At 37.3% G+C, this 22,144-nt stretch overlaps 1 protein-coding gene across 1 annotated transcript; it reads right to left on the bottom strand.

Moving 5' to 3' along the window:
- Window positions 1-204: 204 nt before the first annotated feature.
- Window positions 205-21,934, bottom strand: shisa7a (shisa family member 7a). Its single transcript, XM_055209767.2, has 6 exons — window positions 21,246-21,934; window positions 11,607-13,600; window positions 10,942-11,093; window positions 8,466-8,531; window positions 8,181-8,369; window positions 205-4,641 (listed from the first exon to the last, which is right to left on the bottom strand). The coding sequence occupies exons 2-6, from the start codon at window positions 12,335-12,337 to the stop codon at window positions 3,728-3,730; spliced, it is 2,052 nt and encodes a 683-aa protein (XP_055065742.1). The 5' UTR covers window positions 12,338-13,600; window positions 21,246-21,934; the 3' UTR covers window positions 205-3,727.
- Window positions 21,935-22,144: the final 210 nt, after the last annotated feature.

Genomic DNA, 22,144 nt, shown 5'->3' with positions numbered 1-22,144 from the left:
CTAAGTCAACATGGCTTAGGCTGTTTTATTTAGCTATTTTTCTGAGAAACCTGAAAAATTGACTTAGGCAAGTGTTTTAGGAAGGTGACGATATATACATTTAATTGTCTGAATTAATCAGCTTGTTAAGTCATGACATAAGGAATACTGTTTCCGGGTCCAAGCCTCCCCTCATTTCAATAGAGGATATTATTTAAACAGATGTTTATGAGCACATTTATTTATATCACACATTTAATCAAAAATTTTATAAACTCATTGTACACTGCAATCTCCAGGCTCACAGAGTCACAGACAGCAATATATTAATAATTTTGTAAAAAAAAAAACATTACACGTCTGGTCATCTCTGATTTTGTTATGGAGATAAAATTAGGATCGAGTGTTTCTGGTAATTTTGCATTATGATACAAGTGTATATTAGCTTGATTTTCTGTTATTTCCCTCAGATCAGTTAGACCCGTAAGCGTTGCATGACATCACACTTAACCAGCGGATTGTATAAATTAAATCCAAGTTTAATTGCAATCCCAAAATACCTGATATTAAAACCATTGCCATTAATAGGACAAAACTGTTTATGTGTAATTTACTACAACAACCACAAGAATTTTCGTGACCTACCTGATCCCTTTGTGCAACCCACTAGTTTGAAAACCCCTTATAAAGTATTTGAGGGCTTTTTTTAAAAACAATGTAAACATATTTAAAGATTATGCTTGATTTTAAGTGATTTATGCAAACATTAACTCTATTTTTGTAAGTAAAGATTTAAGTGAAATGCTACTTTCTTAAACTGTTATGCACAATGTCCTGCTGGTTTGTGCAAGCGATGCACTTTCCATTGTAGAGTACCAACTATGTAAAATGCTTCAGGGCTTTATTTGCACATCCAATGTTTGCTATTTTCTCCAATAATATGCCTTGTGAAGAAATTTTATAAACATATCATAATTATGGCTTGTGGATACAAAACTGAACAGACATTGCTACAGACTTTTTATATGACAAAGAAAATACTAAATTGATTCAACTGTTCGAATTGTCCCTGAAATAAACATTAAAAAAATTGAAATTTCACTTAATCAACAAAATAAGACATTCAGTTACAAACATACAACATACATCCTATGACATCATTTATAAACCCATTGTGATGTCTCTGCAACAAGTAATGACATTTGCAGGCTCAGAACAATTACAATATGACATCACACTAGGAAATTTTTAAAGGCACTCCTCATCATTAGGAATGCATGAAGAATTGGCAAACAATGAGTTGTATTTAAAGTTTGTGCTTCTATTTTCTACTCATAATTTCAAAAAAACTTCATGAGAAAGATATATAAAACATAACCACTTTAAAACACTAAAAACCACAGAGGAAATAAATCACCAGCATAATCATAAGATAACCATAACAACAAGAATAAATCACCAATAACCATAATATTACCTGTCATAGTAATGACAATAACAAACACCTAAGTATTACAGAGCTGTTAGGAAGATTGTCTTTAAGTGTTATTAATAATTCATTAAGATACACACTAGTTCCAGTGAAAAGTTAAATGAATATCACCTTCAATCCTCTTCTGATGTAATATAAACTATCACCGGGAGTCATATAATATGCAAATGATCTGAAACTTAGAATGCTTCTGAAAATTAACCAGGAGATATGAAATCTGTGGCAAAAAACAGATAAGTTTCACTATATATATGATTATGTATGTCCAAATGAATTAATGAGAGCTGGGGCTGTATTACAAAAACATCCTAACATCAAACTGATCAGATCTTAACTTAAAAACAGGACGTTTCTGTAATATGCCCCCTGAACTATTTCTCAAAGGTCAGAACCATACACTAAATTAAATCTTGTTTTTTTATAACCAATCCCACATTAAATTTTTTTTTTAATTATTACCAACTCCATATTTTTTTATTCTGCAAATAATAAGATTAATTTAAGTAATAATAAATAAGCTGTGGGTAACATTTGCAGGTACCACTAACGCATATGTTGTATAGCCCTTAATATTGATAAGCGTTATTGGTTATGAAAATGTCAGGTATGATGTGTTGTGTCCAGCTCAGTAACAGCAGATTTAAAAATACAGGTTAGCTGTTTTGGCATAACCGTATCCTCGGTTCGTTCATAAAGTCTCAGTTTTAACAGCATGTACACATGGCTTCAACATGGCGATTCAGAAAGCAGTCCAGAAGGTTTGCTTTATGCACATTTAAATGCCTACACACCTGAGCGAGATAATGTGACTGCCATGTTATGCACTTATTTTATGTCATAAAAATACATTTATGAGTGCCCTTACTGTGTTGTTTTCTCATCAGATCTACATTTAATAGCTTGAGGTTTCCTAAAAAGTAGCAAGTACCGTACCCAACTTTACAGGATCTCATCTCTATATGTCTTATTCATTTCCTTATACTTTTGGTAGTCCAGCGTCCTGTGTGACGAACCCCCTTTTCACAAATCCCAGCACTTGAACATTGTAGAAAGTAGTGGCTCAGAATCCAAACAAAGTGCCAATGATCATTAATGAGTCTTTTTTATATGAAGATAAAGATGATTGTCAGAAATATCTCTTGGTTTTTAATCTGGGCTTTCCTGCCCGACAGTGTCCTAAAATGGCTTTCATTGATAGTTCAAAGCATCCCCCAGGTATCAACTGAAGGGCGAACTTGTGTTCTTTTCTCAGGTTTTCACTCGATTTGCACATCCATGTTTAAACCACACTGCAGGTCATTTATGGTAAGGCTTGCTTTCTCTTATTGAGCAGGATCCAAATGCAATGCAAAATTCATGTCAATTCTTTACAGTTTTTCAAAATTCAGCTTCTTGCATTGTTCCATCATCGTTCATTTTGACATAAATTATAACAACTGTGCAATACGTCCTCATGGATTCGGGTTTAAAAAGAGATCCAGCATTATGCTTGCGTTCCGTTATTTGACTCTTCCCCCCTCAATGATTCTTAGTTTGTTTGCCAATATGTAAATAACTTTATAAATCAGTTTGGATGATTGTTCCTTGTTCCTCTTATGCATACGTTGCATAAGGATTAGTCCTGATGTTTCCATCATATTTATAAGATGAGAGCTGTTTGTTGAAATATGGCTCCATTAGCAGCTATATCTGTAATGTGTAATAATGTACAATATTTGAGAATAAAAACATATGACAAAAAATGTCAGTTCATCTGTCACCTCGTGTGAAATGTATATTACACTTTATCGATATTCTGCGCAGTAGGTTATAGGCAGACTTTACACAAATAAATAATCGTATATGGCAACATTTGATCATCATGATTATAGCGGCAAATTTCGTAAACATAAACAGCACAACAACTTTGAAGCTCAATCAGACCTGACTTACAACTGTTGTTACCTAATCTCATTTGATGAATTTGCCACTATATACAATATATATATATATATATATATCTGTAAAAATATGGTGCCAGTTGGCTCTTTCTGAACCTAGCTTCATGTAGTTTGTCTCACCCCCTCCTTCAAATTCAGTTTCTCTTATTCCTTTACATCTTCCTACTCCTTTTCTCTCTTTACTCGTTATTTCTTCCCTTTTCCACCCACACTATCTCCCACCATCCTTATACCATCCTCCAACTTTTCACACAGTCTATCCCTCACCCATCTTCTTCCTTCCCCTTTCATTATCGCTATAGCCTCTCTGGCTTGCTCACACAGTAACCTCATTCTTGCTGCCTGTTCTAACCCCTTGGTTTGTCGCCACTCCTCCTCCACTCCCCCCTGTACCAGGGATGAAGTGAAGTTGTTCGATGGTATTTTGCCTTTTAGCTGCAAATGCAAGCCTCCTGGCACTGTGTCCACCAAGAGTTCCTGTTCCCATGACAACCCCTGTTCCTGGCATGTCGCCCCATCCCACTCCTCCGACCCCGCCTCCTCCCAGGTGACCGGACATCGCTGCCGAATTCCGCTCTTGCTCTCGCCCCGATGTCGGGTGCGAGTTCATCTTGATCATGTGATGCCGGTCAAGTGATGGCGTGGCGCAGACGTTCTGCTGTGACTGAGCTTTCTGATGGCTCACGCGGGGCAGGGTAGGCACCATCCCGCTACCCATCCCGCTACCCCCTCCGGACGTGTAGTCGCCCATTCCCATACCCATCCCGCTTCCACCTTCGCCATATTCCAGGGCCTCGTCTAGATGATCTGGTGACATTAGCAGCCTCTCCTTGGATTTCTGCAGGGTGTTCTGGTTATTGGAGTTTTTCGATTTGTAGTACTGGTGCTGCTGGTTCTTTGAGAGCCTTGATAAGGTGTTTCCATCAGCGAGGGCAAGGAGCTGGTCTGTCGACTTAACACGGCGTGGTGGTTTTGAAAGCGTATCGTAATTCTGGTTTTGCTTTGACTCCGGTGGATCCAGAGGGTAGGGATTTGGGGTGTGGCTTGGTGCAGATTGAGGATGAGGTATTCGAGGGCGATTGGCATGGGTAGGAAGTGTGCCTCGACCCCCCAACGTGTAGTCGCCTCCCCAGGGAAGATGGTGCTGGGAAGAATGAAAGGAAGGAGGGGGATTGTTGGGCCTCCGTTTCGTTGTACAGTAACCCGAATAGTCCTCCAATCCTCCTTTTTCTGTAGGTGGAAGAAAACACTTTTTTAAAAGACCATGAAATTGAGTGAGGCACATCAAGTCAATCAACAGAAAAGAACATAAAATACAGAAAACTATAAGCTTGGTTGACATTATATATATTATTTCAATGAAATTTTACATGTCCATTTTACAAACCTAGAATTTGTCACCTTATTTGAAAGGGTCATGAATAATAATGTTGAGCTCTGCTCTGATTGGCTGTTTCTCAGAGCAGCTCATTTGAGTTTGCGTGTGTGTACCTGGTAATAGGCTTTATGCCCAGCTGCACTACTTCCTGAACTTCAGCCAGCTCCTTGTTTCCTGTCTGCCATTATTGGACAAACTGATTAATCCAGGTGTGTCTGATTATTGTTGTTGTGACTACTGAGGTCAGGCACACCTGGATTAATCAGTTTGTCCAATGAATACAAATGAATACAAATTTATTTATTTAGAAAAGGGACAGTGTACATGAATTAACATATGTAAATATACCCAAATTAGCCCTAGGGCTAGTTTTCATTGGTAGTCCCTTTGCCAGATGTTATTAGGCTCCAAGCTAAAAAAAATGGTTAAACATTACAACAATACATACAACAATAATGGCAGACAGGACACAAGGAGCCGGCTGAAGTTCAGAAAGTAGTGCAGCTGGGCATAAAGCCTATTATCATGTTGTGGGGACCAATTGTCCCCAAGCTCAAAGATAGGAATACCAGTATTTTTGTGATCTTGTGGGGACATTTTGGGGTCCCCATAAGGAAACAAGCTTATAAATCAAACAGAATGGTGTTTCTTGAAAATGTGAAGTAGCAGAAAGTTTTTTGTGATGGTTGGGGTTAGGGTTTGGGTTAGGGGAAGGGAATAGAATAGTCAGTTTGTAGGGTATAAAAACCATTACATCTATGGAATGTCCCCACAAAACATGAAAACTAGAATGTGTGTGTGCGCGCGCATGTGTGTGCGTGCGTGCGTGCGTGCGTGTTAACAGACCCAAAGTTTGAGCCTGTATCAGATGCAGAATTTGAGGAATAATCATTATTATTATTCAGAAAATGGAAATCTGAGTGGTGTTCTGAGTGGTAAGTTTGTGTTTTCTTCAGTATGGACCTGCAAAACGTAAGTCTAATGTAAATAGTAAGAATTCAGCCTAAATGCTAGCATATAGCATTAACTAGCATATAGCGCTAACTAAACAGTCACAACTTTGTTTTTAGAATTCTAACAACATTGTAATTCATTTGATGTGTAATTTAATGTTGGGGTGTACATCTCGACTGTAACGTCACAGTTTGTTGAGATTGGCCTGTTTTCCAGTGGACTTTTGCATGCACATTTACATAAGAAGGAGGAAATGACAATATGTCATCACCATGTACAGAACCCTTATTATTTATCTATACCTACATAAATAGAGTTTTACATTGTACATCACCATTAAATTGAGTTATACCACGGGTCTGTTGAATGCTGTATTCTGATTAGTTGAGAAATGTTCCGTGGGTAGCCTATGCATTATTTTTCAATAACCACACACCTAATTTTTCAAATGTCCTAAAAATAGGCACCACAACAATGTTTATGGAAACCGTGGTATAAGCGGAATAATTGACTCCGGTCCTTTGAATTATTTGAAAATAATGCACATCCGTGGTGAAACGGCACGACGCGAATTGCACATTGGGTTTGCATTGTTTCCTTATAATTCAATGGCTCGTCGTCAATTATTCCTTACTTGAATCATGTTGATTTTTTTTTACACAACATGCAGATATTTTCATTCAGGTAATTTTTGCGTCTGTCATTATTTTTATTATATTTGGTATAGGCAAAAATGTAGAAAGTAAGAAATTCATATTTTTGCAGTGAACATTCATTATAAACTGCTGTACACTGTCAGGTTAAATGGTCAAAATATGTACCCTTGATGTCACTGGGGCTGTACCCTTTCTAAAAACCTTTGTACCCAAAGCATTCATAGAAGTACCTTAGAGGTGCATACTGGTATCAAAAAGAGCTTATCACATCTCAAAATACATTTTAGTATCTTAAAGGTATACATTGATACCAAATGTATATCTGTACCTAATAATAATACATACATATTTTGACCTTTTTGCAATTGTCTAATGCTGTAAACTAAAGGACCATTTATTTCCACCAGATGTAAAGCCTTCCAAAGATAACACACATAAATGGTATATCACACAAAGCCAAACAGTATGCTGACCTTGTGAACATACTGCTGCATTAGTTGTCCATAACAACGGTAGCAACAGGGTGTTCAAGCACGACACAGTGACGCTTTTAGCTTCCTGCTTCTCATATATGTAAAGTGACTGACAAGCAGAAAGCACCATAAACATTTCGTTGGCTGAAAAAGAGCCTGACTGCTGCACATGGCCACATTAATATTTGCAATTTAGGAGTTTAAAGAAGCCTCTTATATCATTAGGCAATATGGATGTTTCCATCTGGCAAAAACCAAATATCACTTACAGCATCTTTAATTAAAAAAAAATGATGTAAACCCAACACTTTCAATCAAGGATTCTGTGTTTAATGCAAATGATGATTTTATTTATATAACAATATTATTATGTTCATTCAGTATTTTGTCCTGAGCTCTTTCATATTTTGGTGTATTAAGCCTGAGTCATTGTATCAGCCTGTATAACCTTCATCTGTGCATAATTTTCCTATGCTTCAACTGTAACTCTCACTTCCCAGGGGGGTTAGTATCTAACTGTGAGATAGGCCTTAAGGCTTTATTTGTCTATACAGATTGCAGTTGCTTTGCAATACTTTGCCCTCATTAATCTGACCTTTGCAAACATTTAGATCTCCTAAAGTGTTTCAATGAAACACTGACATTGCTTTAAATAAATAACATACAGATTTTTTATGCTGCTCTCCTAAATGACATTATATTCTCATTTTCTTTTCTTTAAAACACTAAACTTCCCAGTGTTTATATATTAGTTTTATGTAATTCCAGTGGCGGCCGGTGACTTCTTTCTTGACTTTTTTCGAGGGCACTCGATGCGAAGTTCGTCACAACATGTATGTAGCCCATTATGTGTGTGGTTTGTAATTTCAAAATGTGTGTTCTGCGCGTCGAGTGAACATATGTGCATCACGTGTCTTGTCAAAATAAGTGCCTGCCGCAGACGCATTTAAATGGTTTATGATAAAAGAGACGCTCGCGTTTGCCAGATACTCGCAAAATCTCATGCGTGCACATGAGTTTACTGTTAAGTGAGTGTCTTGTGTGTATTTTGTGAACGTGAGCGTCTCTGTTATCATAAACGGTTTTGACGCGTGTGCAGCAGGCACTTATTTTGATAAAACACGTGATGCACATGGTTTACATGACGCAATAAACACATATTTTGAAAACATGAACAACACACATGACACGCCGAACACTTACTTAGAATTTTGAATTTGAGCAGTCACAAGTGGCCACTATGTAATTCCTATAAAACAATAATATCCTTAAAATATGAACCTTCTCCATGGCTGATCAAGCACTTACCCAGACGCTTAAGAGAAGAGTATCTGTTCATCTCAGGCTTCATGGCGGCTTCATAAGAGGGGGGAAGCTGGGCCAGGTTGTGTAGGGATTGATGAAAAGAAGGTTGGGGCTTCATGGCGTTCGTATGCTTGCTTGGTTTCAAGGTGCCACCAGTGGTCATCTGCATGTTATTCATACGTGGTGCACGCTCTTCAAAGACACAAACCAACACGATGGCCATTTAGGATATTTTAAACCCTATGGTCCTACTATAATGGTTTTATTAGAATGTTACTGTTCACTTACCAATGGTCGCTGTATGTTTGGGGCTGGTGCCTGTTGTATGGATAAAATTATGTTGCAGATTTCCCACTGTGAAACAGAATAAAGGCATAATAAGTCTTTCCTGTGTTGTGACCCTCCAAACAATACACATCCTTTTATGCACACACATTTTATACAAAGTATACTATACTGTTATAGTATATATCATGCAGTATGAGCTTAAGGCGACTAATATTACTATGCTATATTTGCTATTTATTTTTAATATGTGACCCTGTCTGTGAAAGTCATTTTTGTGATTTACTGTTTCCTACATAATGTAAAGAACATTCTGTGAAATATAACCATGATATCTTTGACTGAAATTAATAGTTAAAATCTTTGAGGTACATTAAACCATAACAAGACTTTAGCCAGGTTTTCACATGCAATGTCACATATTACTTTGCTATATTTGCTATACTTATTTGATATTGACACAAGCATTGGGCTTTTTGTACTACCAGAGGGTAGACGCATGTTTTTTCCATACGATTTCTTAAATGAACCTTTCATATGCACGCTCGCAGCGATATCTTCATCAACCAATATATACAGTGAGGAAAATAAGTAGTTGAACACCCTGCTATTTTGCAAGTTCTCCCACTTCTGAAATTGTAGACATCGTAGGTGCATGTCCACTGTGAGAGACATAATCTAAAAAAATCCAGAAATCACAATGTATGATTTTTTTAAACTATTTATTTGTATGATACAGCTGCAAATAAGTATTTGAACACCTGAGAAAGTCAATGTTAATATTTGGTACAGTAGCCTTTGTTTGCAATTACAGATGTCAAACGTTTCCTGTAGTTTTTCACCAGGTTTGCACACACTGCAGGAGAGATTTTGTCCCACTCCTCCACACAGATCTTCTCTAGATCAGTCAGGTTTCTGGCCTGTCGCTGAGAGACACGGAGTTTGAGCTCCCTCCAAAGATTCTCTATTGGGTTTAGGTCTGGAGACTGGCTAGGCCACGCCAGAACCTTGATATGCTTCTTACAGTGCCACTCCTTGGTTATCCTGGCTGTGTGCCATCTTCAATGCTCTAACTGAGGGAAGGAGGTTGTTCCCCAAAATCTCGTAAAAAATGGCCCCGGTCATCCTCTCCTTAATACAGTGCAGTCGCCCTGTCCCATGTGCAGAAAAACACCCCCAAAGCATGATGCTACTACCCCCATGCTTCACAGTAGGGATGGTGTTCTTGGGATAATTCTCATCATTCTTCTTCCTCCAAACATGTTTAGTGGAATTATGACCAAAAAGTTCTATTTTGGTCTCATCTGACCACATGACTTTCTCCCATGACTCCTCTGGATCATCCAAATGGTCATTGGTAAACTTAAGATGGGCCTGGATATGTGCTGGTTTAAGCAGGGGAACCTTCCTTCCATGCATGATTTCAAACCATGACGTCTTAGTGTATTACCTATAGTAACCTTGGAAATGGTGGTCCCAGCTCTTTTCAGGTCATTGACCAGCTCCTCCCATGTAGTTCTGGGCTGATTTCTCACCTTTCTTAGGATCATTGAGACCCCACGAGGTGAGATCTTGCATGGAGCCCCAGTCCGAGGGAGATTGACAGTCATGTTTAGCTTCTTCCATTTTCTAATGATTGCTCCAACAGTGGACCTTTTTCACCAAGCTGCTTGGCAATTTCCCCATAGCCCTTTCCAGCCTTGTGGAGGTGTATTTTGTCTCTAGTGTCTTTGGACAGCTCTTTGGTCTTGGCCATGTTAGTAGTTGGATTCTTACTGATTGTATGGGGTGGACAGGTGTCTTTATGCAGCTTTAAAGGCAGACTAAAAGGTCTTTGAGTGTCAGAATTCTAGCTGATAGACAAGTGTTCAAATACTTATTTGCAGCTGTATCATACAAATAAATAGTTAAAAAATCATATATTGTGATTTCTGATTTCGTTTTTTTAGATTATGTCTCTCACAGTGAACATGCACCTACAATGAATTTCAGACCCATCCATGATTTCCATGATTTCTAATTCCTCACTGTATGTGCAATATATGAACTACAATATATATTGTATATCTACACACTGTGCTAAATGCTGCCCTACTAAGCTCTTTCTAGGTCCACAAAATCTTCAAAATGTTTACACCGTCTGTTCAATCTAATGCCATCGTATACAGCTCCATGCTAAATAATTCACAAATGCCCTTTCATCATTTGGCTATTGCCTGAATGTATGCCTGTTGTTCACAAATTTGAGGGGACTCTGTATGACACATAAAAACACAAGGCAACTGCAATCTATAATTATATCCTTATGGTAACATTAGTCCCTTTCAGAACTTCATTACATTTTAATGTCAAGTATTTGACCCATGAGTTATATATTTGACCTTTAGCAGTTGCCATTCAGCTTTTTCTATCTAAAAAAGTATATTAATTACAAATTTTATGTCACAGATTACCTGGCGTACACATGATTCTCACTTACGTCGATTATCTTTACTCTGTAGGGTAGGATAGTGGTTTTTAGGAGGGCGTCCAAGTGTCCCCTCTCCTCCTCCACTTCCCAGGGCAACACTGTTGTTTCTCTCACTCTCTTGGACTGGACTTGACTGGTGACGCAACATTTCCACAAGAGCCCTGACAAGCAATGCGGCAAAAATTAGTCAGAGAACAGGTACATCATGAGACCTCCTTTTCATGAAGATACATCCTGTAAAGGTGCTTTAAGAAATTGTTTCCTGAATGGCACACGAAACGTTCCTGTTACTTGCTACAATAGGTGTCCAAAAAAAAGGGGTCCACGACCAAATTCTTTGATTAGCCAATCAGAAGGCTATGATGTGCTTTCTACCTGTCAATCATTTTGCAAGCTCCCCAGGTAGCCCTTTTATGACAGCAGTAAGCCAGTAGTATGACTACGAATTAACAAACCCATACAAGGCCAATGTGAAGCTGTTCAGTATTATTTAATTTTGTTAGGCCTATGTGTAACATTGAGATGTTGCTGGTGGTCTATGATGATGTCCTAGCGTCTGTGCAAAACAGGTAAGGTACTAAAATGACTTACAGCATCTTTCACATATTAAAATATCAGCATTAAGTTTCAGTATAGCACTGACTACTGTAATATAATTGGTTCCCACTTCTTACCTGGGCATGTCAAGTTCTCTGATCCTAGGTTGGCGTGATGCCTTGTGGAACGCCACTTTAATGGCCACGGCCACTGCGACTGTAAATGAGATGACCCCACCGATAACATACACTGTGTTGTTGCTCTGCTCGATACGGCTGAGGTTAGGATGATCCGGCGTTGAGGGCCTGGTTGCCGGCGGGGCAGTATTGGCCCACACGGGGGAGTGGTAGTTGTGGCAGGTGTTCTGATCCAGCCTTCGGGTACGATCCGGACAACAAAATCGGTAGTGGCAGGTCCCACAGCAGAAGATGAAGTTATCCTTGGAACAATTAAAGGTGAGGTCGTACTGCCCCATCACATCGTAATAGCCCCGGCACACATCTATTTCCACCAGTTTGCGAGGAGGCGGAACTCGCGCTCCTTCCAAAGGGGGTTTCAGGGCATCGTCCGTGATGTTCCTCGGCAGGCTTTTCTGAGGCAGCGGCTTAGGGGGCATCTCAGCTGCTCCAGCCGGCTGCTTTGGCCAATGATTCATAGACTTCCCTCGCATGTTCCCACCGGTTTTAGTAAGTGGGAACAGAAAGCCCCTTCCCTGAGATCTGGGGTTGGGCGTTGTGGTAAAGGTGATAGGGCCATTTGGTGTGTTTCTAGACAGGCCCGGGACGCTCGCTGAGAAAGTGTTAAGTGGGACGGCGATTAGCAGGAAGAGAATGATGACACGCACTCGGGCTTCCAAGGTGGGCATCATCTTTACATGACTAACGCTGCTATTTCCTCTCGCTGACTCAACTTGCTGCACAATGTAGATTTCTTTTTTTATAAAAAACAGCCTGTTCAATGCTGTATGTAAAATACGTGCTCCGAAGTATAGAATCTGAGTCTATATCAAATCAGTCTAAAAAAAGTCTGTTAGGTGTGTGCAATAAACTGTGAGACAAAAAACTATTTTGCTTTCAAGGTGAGTTACAAAACATATAGTCTGTCATCACATGCAATGTTAGTTCCAGCATAAAGCTGAAGACAAAATGACAGGCCTATGTATAACAATCCAAATGGCGATAGTATTTCTAACAGGCAACAAAGAATTCAAAGAATATTCATTTGAATTAGTCTTCAAAAATATACATTTTCACATATCCGCAGACAAACAAGTAATGGCTTCTCTCGATATCATTGTTATATTACTTAATATATAGTTTAGTGTATTGATGACACACGAAGGCAATTCAACTGTAGTGTACGACTGTGTAAAGTATTTACATTAATTCCTCTGTTTTGGCACTTCTTAAAATGAAATAGTAATTTAAGAGAAAGGGGAAACTGTAAACATCTTAAAAATGTAAACTGTTCTGTTTGGGCACTCCTTACATTCAAAAATGGCACTTTATGTCTTTAGGCAAATTTCCCTGACCTGCAATGCTCCCTGATTATTAATGGATATAAACAATTTCTTTAAACTTTCAACTGCACTTGTTTACGTGTTAACAGGACCGCCCAGAGCGGTGAACTCCCTTGAGTGATTTAGGGAATTATGGTGAGGAATCATTTTGGCCTGGAAACATCTACATTAGTGAACTATAATAAATACTCATTTCTTTATTCAGCATATGAAAAATTACCAGCTGAATAATCTCATGTGCAAATTTAAAGAATAAATATACCTTTTATAATCATCCACAGGTATTATAGGTTATTAGCGAATGTTCTGATCATACAGATACACAAAAAAGCTGATGATGGCAGAAAGATGGCAAAAAGTTTGCAAGGTAAGATTGTCTTCACAACAGATATTTTCAAGGGCAGTCACTTCATGAAAACCTCCAGAGGCTTGAGATTCATGCAGCAGATTTGTTTTTAATGACAAGCCCAGTTTTCATTGAGACTGGGGGATGTTTAAAACAATTTGGTGCATCTCTTGGTAAAATGGTTTAAAATCCCATGGTGTGGACATGGCTGTTTCCTCACTTTTTTGCAGGGTTGGTCTTAAGTGTTCAGCGACAGCAAGATGAATCTATGAAAAAATTAACAACACATTAATGTTATATGCTACATGCACACATACACAATTTTTTTTTCAAAATCATAATTAGTTTGTCATTCTGCATGCACAATGTTAAAAATGTCTATAGAAATTACTGTGTTACTGGCAGCTGTTTGCCAGTAATTTACTGTAGATTTAAATGTATTTTATTTACTGGCAGCAGTTTGTTCAAAGTTAAATGAACATTAAAAAGACTTTAAATTTAAGCGAACCATTCTGGGAACCAAAATCTGAAGGATAAAACAGAAAAAGGTTGATGAGGATTTCTGGTTCCCAGAATGCTGTGCACGAGGCTGCTATTTTATAGTTTATTATGTAAAGACAAAGACTTGTTAATGTTTAATGTTCATTTAACTTTGAACAAACTCTTGCCAGTAAGATACATAATTTTAAATCTACAGTAAGTTACTGGCAAACAGCTGCATACAGTAAAAATGTTTACAGTAGGGATGGGACTGTATGAAAATTTCATATAATGAAACCAAAGTGACCAAAGTTATCACGGTTATCAATATTATCATGGTTTTGTTCAAATGAAATGGAAATGTTCAAAAAGAACTGATACACAGAAAACATTTTTAAAAAAGTATTATTTTTGAAAATCACAATTTAATATTTCATGTCCCTGAAATTTTTTCTGTGTTAAAAACATAAATAAATCTGTCTAATAAGTTTACCATGAATGAATACAATACATAATCCCTTAAATGCCTTCTTGTGCAAAAAAGTAAGTTGCATGTGTGCGCCTGCGTCAAACTGATTGGACAGGATTTACCGCGAGTTTTCAAAATCACGGTACTCAAACATGGTTGTAATGATAATTACATTTTAAATGATAATACTATCCGCCAGGACATTTTATTGTGCATTATGAAGCCGGTGACATCATTTGGAGCCAAAGTCTGCGCAGCAGTGATCCTGAGGTGGAGCCACGATATCAAGGCTCTGCCCATTTCCCCATTTGAATCAATCACAAACACACAAATCAAGCTAAAAAAATATTTGAAGTGTAATTTGATTTTTAAGTCCCATTAATTTATATACAGAGCGACAGAGGTTTGGGTTTATGGCTATACTGTAGCCAGCCACCAGGGGTAATTAAACTGGTTTGGCTTTACTTTTTATGACATGTGTGTAAATCAGCACCTGGTGTAGATTAACTTGTGTATAGATTAACCAGTTCTCGCCATACATTTAGCCAAAGATGCTGGAATGGCACTAATAAATAAATAAAATGAAGTGAATGTCCTGTTTTCTACCAAAATTCTTGCAGGAGCTTATAATAACATAAAATGTAATAGTGTAATAATAAATAAATGTATAAATGTATAATAAATATATGTAATCAAAATAAAACAAATCAGAAATGAAATTAGAGACTGAACATTTAATTTACTTTTCATTTCTGATTCTTTTTATTTTGATTATATTTGAATTTGATTATAATATATTTAAAATTTATACTTGAATTTTAACTGATTGTGGGTGTCATTTTTATAACCTTTTAGGATAGGGTAAGGGTATTATAGAGGTATTACATTATACAATTTTTGTACCATTTATCACATACAATAATTTTTTATTCAATTGTTTAGTCTTAAATTTGTGGCTATTGCAACTTTAAAGTTAAGATTACTCATGGCATAAGCTGAATTATCTGAAAATGTACCTCTACTGTTAGATGAACAATTTAGATATTCATGTATCTAAATGTAAAAATGGAAAGAAATGTTAAGGATTTGAAGATAAACACAATATTTGTACTGCAGCTCTTATTACATGCTGTACAGGTGCAAATTCGGACGTCAATCTTCTAAGAAAGCAAAGGAGAGATGATGTGATGACCGTTTGTCTAATGTGTTACTACAAGTTGCCATGAATCAGAAGCATTGAGGGAAGTGAATGGTAGCAATGATCTGAACAAATAGTGATCAGTGCCTTTCAGACAGCATAGCATGATGCATTACACAAGGAGGAGGGGGTAGAGAAAGATCCTGCTTTTCTGACTCCAGGCCTGTGTGTCAGAATGTTGGTGAGGAAGTAAAAGAGACAGTGTTGTGATCAAGTTAGTCTGACACTTCTAATATGTCTAATCAGTACCCATCTGCTTATTTATTTATTTATTTTTACAATTGTTGGGGCCTGTGAAAACCAATAAGATAACAATTAAGAGAAAGTTAGCATTAAAAAGAAAACAATTTAGATATACTGTATGTTTAAATCTGAGCACAGCATTGCAGAAGTACACACAGCCAGAGGTATGACAGAGTCGAGGTGCTTTGTGTGTATGTGTGTGTATTTGTTATGTGTGTGTATGTGGGAGTGCAGTGAGTGGGTGGAAGAGAATGGAAAGCGTTCAGTGACACCACTTACTAGCACACACTCACATATACACAGTACACACAATACACAACACCGGGAACATACAGTGCTAACAGCAAATACGGAGACGGTAAAACACATTCACACATGCAGACAGTATGCTTGCCTACATAGTAAAGATATACGGACATTATTTTGTTCTATAGTAGATTTATCATATACTCAACACACACTGCACAAATCTAAACCGTATAAATGTGTAATCTTAAAGTTCATACATTAGAGACCAATAACACACTTCTGTGACGCACCAAAATGTCAATCAAGAGGTTTCAAAATCTAGATCTGTTAGTTTCAGTTGCCTCTTAAAATACAAAAGACAAAATACCATAACCACAAAAATATTAACTAAGCAGTTATTAAAATGTAAACATGATAAAAATAAATTAGATTTTTTTATCAATTCTTATCATACTAAAAAGTTAATTTACAGTCCTCTTTAGTTTTACAAAAGCACTAGGAGTGTTTAAGAAAATCAGTGTTATTTTTGGGACAATACACAAATGTACAAACTAGACACATCTCTGTATTATTATTGGAACAACATATTTTGTGTTACTTTTAACACAACTTGTGTTGTCACTATTATTTATATTTAAATCAACACAAAATGACACATAATATGTTAAATTGCATAACACAAAAATGTGTAAAAAAAAATGAACACATCCTTATTTACTATCCCAACACTCCTGTGCATACTTAAAAGGTTTATATCTAAATTTACTAATGAACTAAGGGCAATATCACACCCAAAAGACAACGTTCTGGTAAAATAATAATTCAAGATCAATTTTAATCTGTATTTACTTCCATTTTCAATTATGATTTATAATTAAAAAGATACAATAATGGCTAAAGTGCATTTTGAAAAAAATGTGCATGGGTGCAGGACATCAAGCACCAATGCTTTACCTGACCTATGTGGAAACAAATGAAGAGTTTGGTTCCAAAACATTTTTTAATGAGTTACCACCAAAATCAGTATTGTATCAGGTCAGTATTAAAAAGTAAATTCTTAATTTTTAAGCAAAATTCGATATTCGCCGTGTTTTTCTGGCATCTTTTTATAAACGCCACACCTCCTTCTCTACAGAATGCAATAAATCCGCTCAACAAATCACAGTGCACCATTCCACACATTACAAACAACAATGGCGGCGGGTTAAATACACACGAAATCCTAGTGTTTCTCATCTACTTTGTACTTCGTGATCAACAAACAATCAAAAATGATACTTTTGATTGCATTGTGGTTTTTTTGTGGTGGGGAAAAACGTAAGCCACTCGGGCGACGGAAAAATTCTCACAGGACAGCATCAAGCTTCTGTCAACACATTGACCCCAAGGGATCTTATGAAAAACTTTTCATTATTTTACTCGAAGTCAACGAAAATCGAGCAGGAGCAAACACTGATCTATATAAATGACTGGATTGTGCATAGAACGCTTAACGTAACAGCATGAGGTGAAGCCAGCACAGAGTTCGAGCCGCCATCTTGGTATACCCAACCGACAGAGGGTGTCATTGACTTTCTATTCAAAATCATGTTTTAAATTCACCCGCTTTACAGCGTATCAGTCACGCAAGATTATTTTTAGGATATGTGTACGTAAATTAACTGTTAATTCCGGTGTTATTTGCAATGTTTATGTTTTAATCGGGCAGGAAAATGGATTTATAAAAAACTGTTAAGATGAGTGTGTCTGCTGCGTTCTGTTAATGACACGGGTATAAATAAAGTTTTTTTGACATTCAGCTACACGGTCAGCGTTATTTCTCTAAATAAGTTTAGGTAACTTGTAAGTTTAGATAACATAAAACCAGCAAATTATTGCATGCACATACGGTACAAAGCATGATTATTTATTTAGATTTCAGAATGAGCACGTTTGTCATTAATACTAAATATGCTGCGGTCTGTCTGCTGATCTGATACTGTAACGAAGATGAATGTATAAATAACTGATTAAAAACTAAAATGTACAACTTTCAGTAAATAGCTATGTACATGCTTAGGACGTTTGTGCTGTAATAATGTACAGGGTAACTTCAGATATAAAAACAGAGACTAGTAAAAGTGATGTTTTATCATTAAAATCTGTTCGCGTCCATTGATTTAATAGAATGTTTGGGTATACCAACATGGCGGCGCGGTGGCTTCACAGTTGTGATGTCATGCGCAATCCAGTCATTTATATAGATCAGTGGGACCAAAACATTTTAGCTGATCGCTGTCAAAAAAGTTCAGCGACAACGTCCCAAGGAAGACTGCAGCAATGACAGTGTTCTTAATATGACAAAGTAAGTGTTTTGATTAATGCCATTAATGTTTATTTTATTTAATCAGTCTATACCACTAGTCAACTAAATGAATATAACATGGCAAAGATGAATGCACATTAATATATTGATTCAATAGATGTATAGCATTTTGAAAAAAATTGTCATGGATTTATTTTATTTTGCAGAAAAAATAATCAGTTTTTATAATAAATCTTTGAATTTTTAATGTTATTATAACCTAAAGATGCTATGTTAAAGTTTGTTACAGAAAATAGAACTTTCATCTTGTCACTTTCTTGATATAGAAATCACGTTTTTACCGAAATGAGTCAAAATGGCTTTATTGCCTTTTGGAACCCAACTCTTCAAATGATGTTCCTGTTCCCATGTTCCTGTAGCTCAATTGTTAGTGCTTGCTATGCAAAGTTCATGAGTTTGAGTTCCAGGGAGAACAAATATAACTAAACATATACCTTAAATGCACTCAAGAGGTTACTATGGATAAAAGCATCTACCAAATCCATAAATGTGAATATGTATACAAATACAAAAGCAGTGAGAAGACCTGTATACACTGATCTTAACAGGTGTGCCGCTGTGTGATTCATGTTCAGATCTGAGCCATTTACAGTTTTAGTGGGAGCAGATCTATAAAAGTCTATACCATTAAAACAGTTACCTCTCGTTTGCATATATATATAATAAAGTGTAGGCCATTTCAACACCTTCTCGTCTATGTGAAACAGTATGCGCCTCTAAAAACTGGATTAGCCTTTCCTGAACATGGCACCCAATCAGCAAGGCACTGTGGGCGACTTCTAAGAGATGTGACACTGAAGATGTGGCGCATTCGCAAGCAGTTTCGAGAACGGCGAGAACGTGAGAATTTACAGGACGGAATTACAAACAATACATCCGTTTTAAATCTCATACTGTAAAATCGTGCCATTTTCTCTCTATTTTATTTTTGTTCGGTTGCAAAACATGTCTGTTTTGAATGTTTTCTCGACTTCTCTTTATCGCCCTCCCTTTCTTTCTCTCTCTGTGATATTCAGTGCGTGGGTTGAGGCAGCTCTCTCTCTCTCTCTCTCAGAATAGCACTGCAGTAGTTCAGACTTGTATAGAAGAAGAGAACGAGAAAGAGAATGATAGATAGGATGAATAGACCTCCTTCTCCCCTCAAAACTTCCTTTCTTCTTGAAAGAACAATAGCTTGCCCTTTTCCATCACATCCCTGTGACACAGACCATCTTGTTCTTGCCTAAATGTTGATAGTAGTAGTCCATTACATCCCATGCGTCTATACCATCTCTTCCAAAACTAAAACAATGTATATTTATTGCCTTGTCATGGATTATGAGTTGGTGTGGAACCCATTTAATCAACTTAATGTACATTGTCAGACAAAATTACCCTTAATGGGGCAGCACCCTTTGAAAAATCTTAATATGTACCATTAGATACCAATATGTATACATTTAGCAGCAATATGAACCTGTGATGTACTGTTTTGAATTTACTCTTTAGGCGCAAAGGTGTACTTTTTGAAAGGGTATCGACCCAGTGACAGCTAGGGGCCATTTAAAAAAAGGTTTTAACCTTTAACATTCACATAACATTTCTGTTGAACAAAAGTTTCTTAGTAATGTAAGATGAATGAAAAGGTTAAGAAATGGTTGTTTTATGACCAAAAGGTTCTTTGGAGAAGAACGAAAATGGGTCTTCAATGGCAAGGCTGTCAAGAACACTTTACAAACCTTTATTTTTAAAAGTCTAGGACAAAATGAAAACCCTTTTTAAGGTACAGTCCTCAAAAATGGTGTTTGTATGGTGGAAAAATTAACTGTTTTTGATGCCTCTTGTAAGCAAATATCTTTTTGTGAGCAAGACTATTGAAAGCAAATAGCTTTATTCAATTGGGCTTTAAATTAAATGTACTCGAAAATTATGTAATGGATGCCACCAATACAAATAAAATAACAAGGCTAACTCAATAACGCATATTTCCAATGCATGTACAATTAAATAAAAGATTATCATGGGAGAGGTTATTAGATCAGTATAAGGACCTGCACGTCTGGCACATTGACTTGACTAAGGGTTCACCTCATTACTTAACACCATTTGGCAAAATGCCTTCAGCTGCATTGAAGCTGCACTGGCACTTCTGTTTGAACTCTTAAGATTTTGGTAAAATAATAATAAGAGTTTTTTCTATTAAATTATAATTTTTTTACATCTTTAAGTTATGATTTTTTAAAAATCAATACTGTAAGCTAATATTTTTTCTAAACAATATCCCACAATTATGTCTTAAAATTGGTGCCTATGTGTGGGCCTGAAAATGTCATCATGGATAATAAGGTACAAATAGATCCTGTCAATGTATGAGTCAGTGTTCTTACCATAATAAGGCAACAAACGATCACCACACATCATACCTATAGAGACAGTGTCTCTGAGAGACTGAAGTCCTCGGTTCAACCCACTGAGCAAATCAGACTTCTGTTGGTCTAGACACAATACTGCACAACAACAACAGGTTTTGTTGTATTTTTGATAACTTGTTCATGTTAAAGTGAGACTATGACTTTCGCATATCGATTTGTCTCGAGCTGTAATGCGCACGAGGGTGAGTAGGTGGACATGACAAGCTGCGCGAGAGCAATGAATGGCCGTCTGCGTGGGCGTGAATGCATGTTTGCACGAAAGCTGATGTGTAACCACCTTACACTTACATATGTGTGAACATCTCTCTCCTGTTAGTGTAACGGACTGAAAACAGGAAATATGACTTCTTACGCGTTCTCACGACAGAGTATGTCGTGCGAACTGGTCTTGCTTGACATTATCTTTTTTTTTTTTTGAAGCGGAATCAGCTCGACAAGAATACAACAAAACAAATGCGCATGAACACGGCATCGTGTGCAACGAAGTCCAACTTACCTGTGCAGATGTCACGACACCGTCGGTCTCATATCGTGTTCAGCTCAGAGTGACGATGGTGGCTGAGAAATTGTTTTATTCCCACAAACTGTTGCACCACTCCTCTGGCGATCTTATTCTCGTCTCTCGGTAACAAAACAAGTAGAGCCAAATTCTTTGCAGGGTTTTCTTTCATCTACCACAGTTTCCATGTTCGTAAACATAACGCCTCAATGTTTCACATTTCCTGCGCAACGGTTTTAACTTAATTGCTTGTACAAACTACTGTGAAAGCATTCCAGGTGATACCTTTTCCGTCAAAATAGACTCTGATTTACTTTAAATAACGCATAATAAGGCAAATGCAGAAGAAAGTGCCTGTTGCCATTCTCGTGTTCAATTTCTCTGAAGCGACACGCAAGTGTTGCTCTTTAGCGTTGCCGTTCATCGACGCCGCCTGCAAAGTGTGCACGCGAGAACATTCCGACCCTGTCACGAAACAACGTTGGAATGGGGCAGGTGGTCTCACGGAGGTCCGCTACGCTGAATTGTGCGTTTATTGGTTTCGCAATACGGTGTCGAGGAAAGATTGATAACGCTGATTCCGACCGCTTCAAGTGTTTCGTTTCTCAAACTACTTCTTATCCTTTGCACGATTATGGCTGGCTAAGCAATATGGAGTATGAGGAGGGGGGCACACATACACACACACACACACACACACATACACAGACACGGAGAGGTTGCCATGCCAACGATGTCATTTTGTTTGTGACTCTAATCATCTTCATGCCTTAGCCTTAAAGAATGGTTATGAAAAAGCGACGCAGGATAATAAGCTTTTGCTATATGTGATGGCTGTAAGTGATTTGGAAAAACTGCAACGAATTTCATCCAATAATGACATAAGCCTGCATGAT

This window comes from Misgurnus anguillicaudatus, chromosome 10, assembly GCF_027580225.2.
Source record: "Misgurnus anguillicaudatus chromosome 10, ASM2758022v2, whole genome shotgun sequence".
NCBI classification, from domain to species: Eukaryota; Metazoa; Chordata; class Actinopteri; order Cypriniformes; family Cobitidae; genus Misgurnus; species Misgurnus anguillicaudatus.
Note: the sequence above shows the minus strand (reverse complement) of the source record. Positions and strands in the feature narration are given on the sequence as shown.

Coding starts and splice junctions, on each gene's coding strand:
- shisa7a (XM_055209767.2), bottom strand. CDS start 12,337: ATGATGCCCACCTTGGAAGCCCGAGTGCGTGTCATCATTCTCTTCCTG. Junction 8,532..10,941: donor ACAGAGTAAAGATAATCGAC/GTAAGTGAGAAT, acceptor TCTGTTTCACAG/TGGGAAATCTGCAACATAAT. Junction 4,642..8,180: donor CTCTTCTCTTAAGCGTCTGG/GTAAGTGCTTGA, acceptor TTCCACCTACAG/AAAAAGGAGGATTGGAGGAC.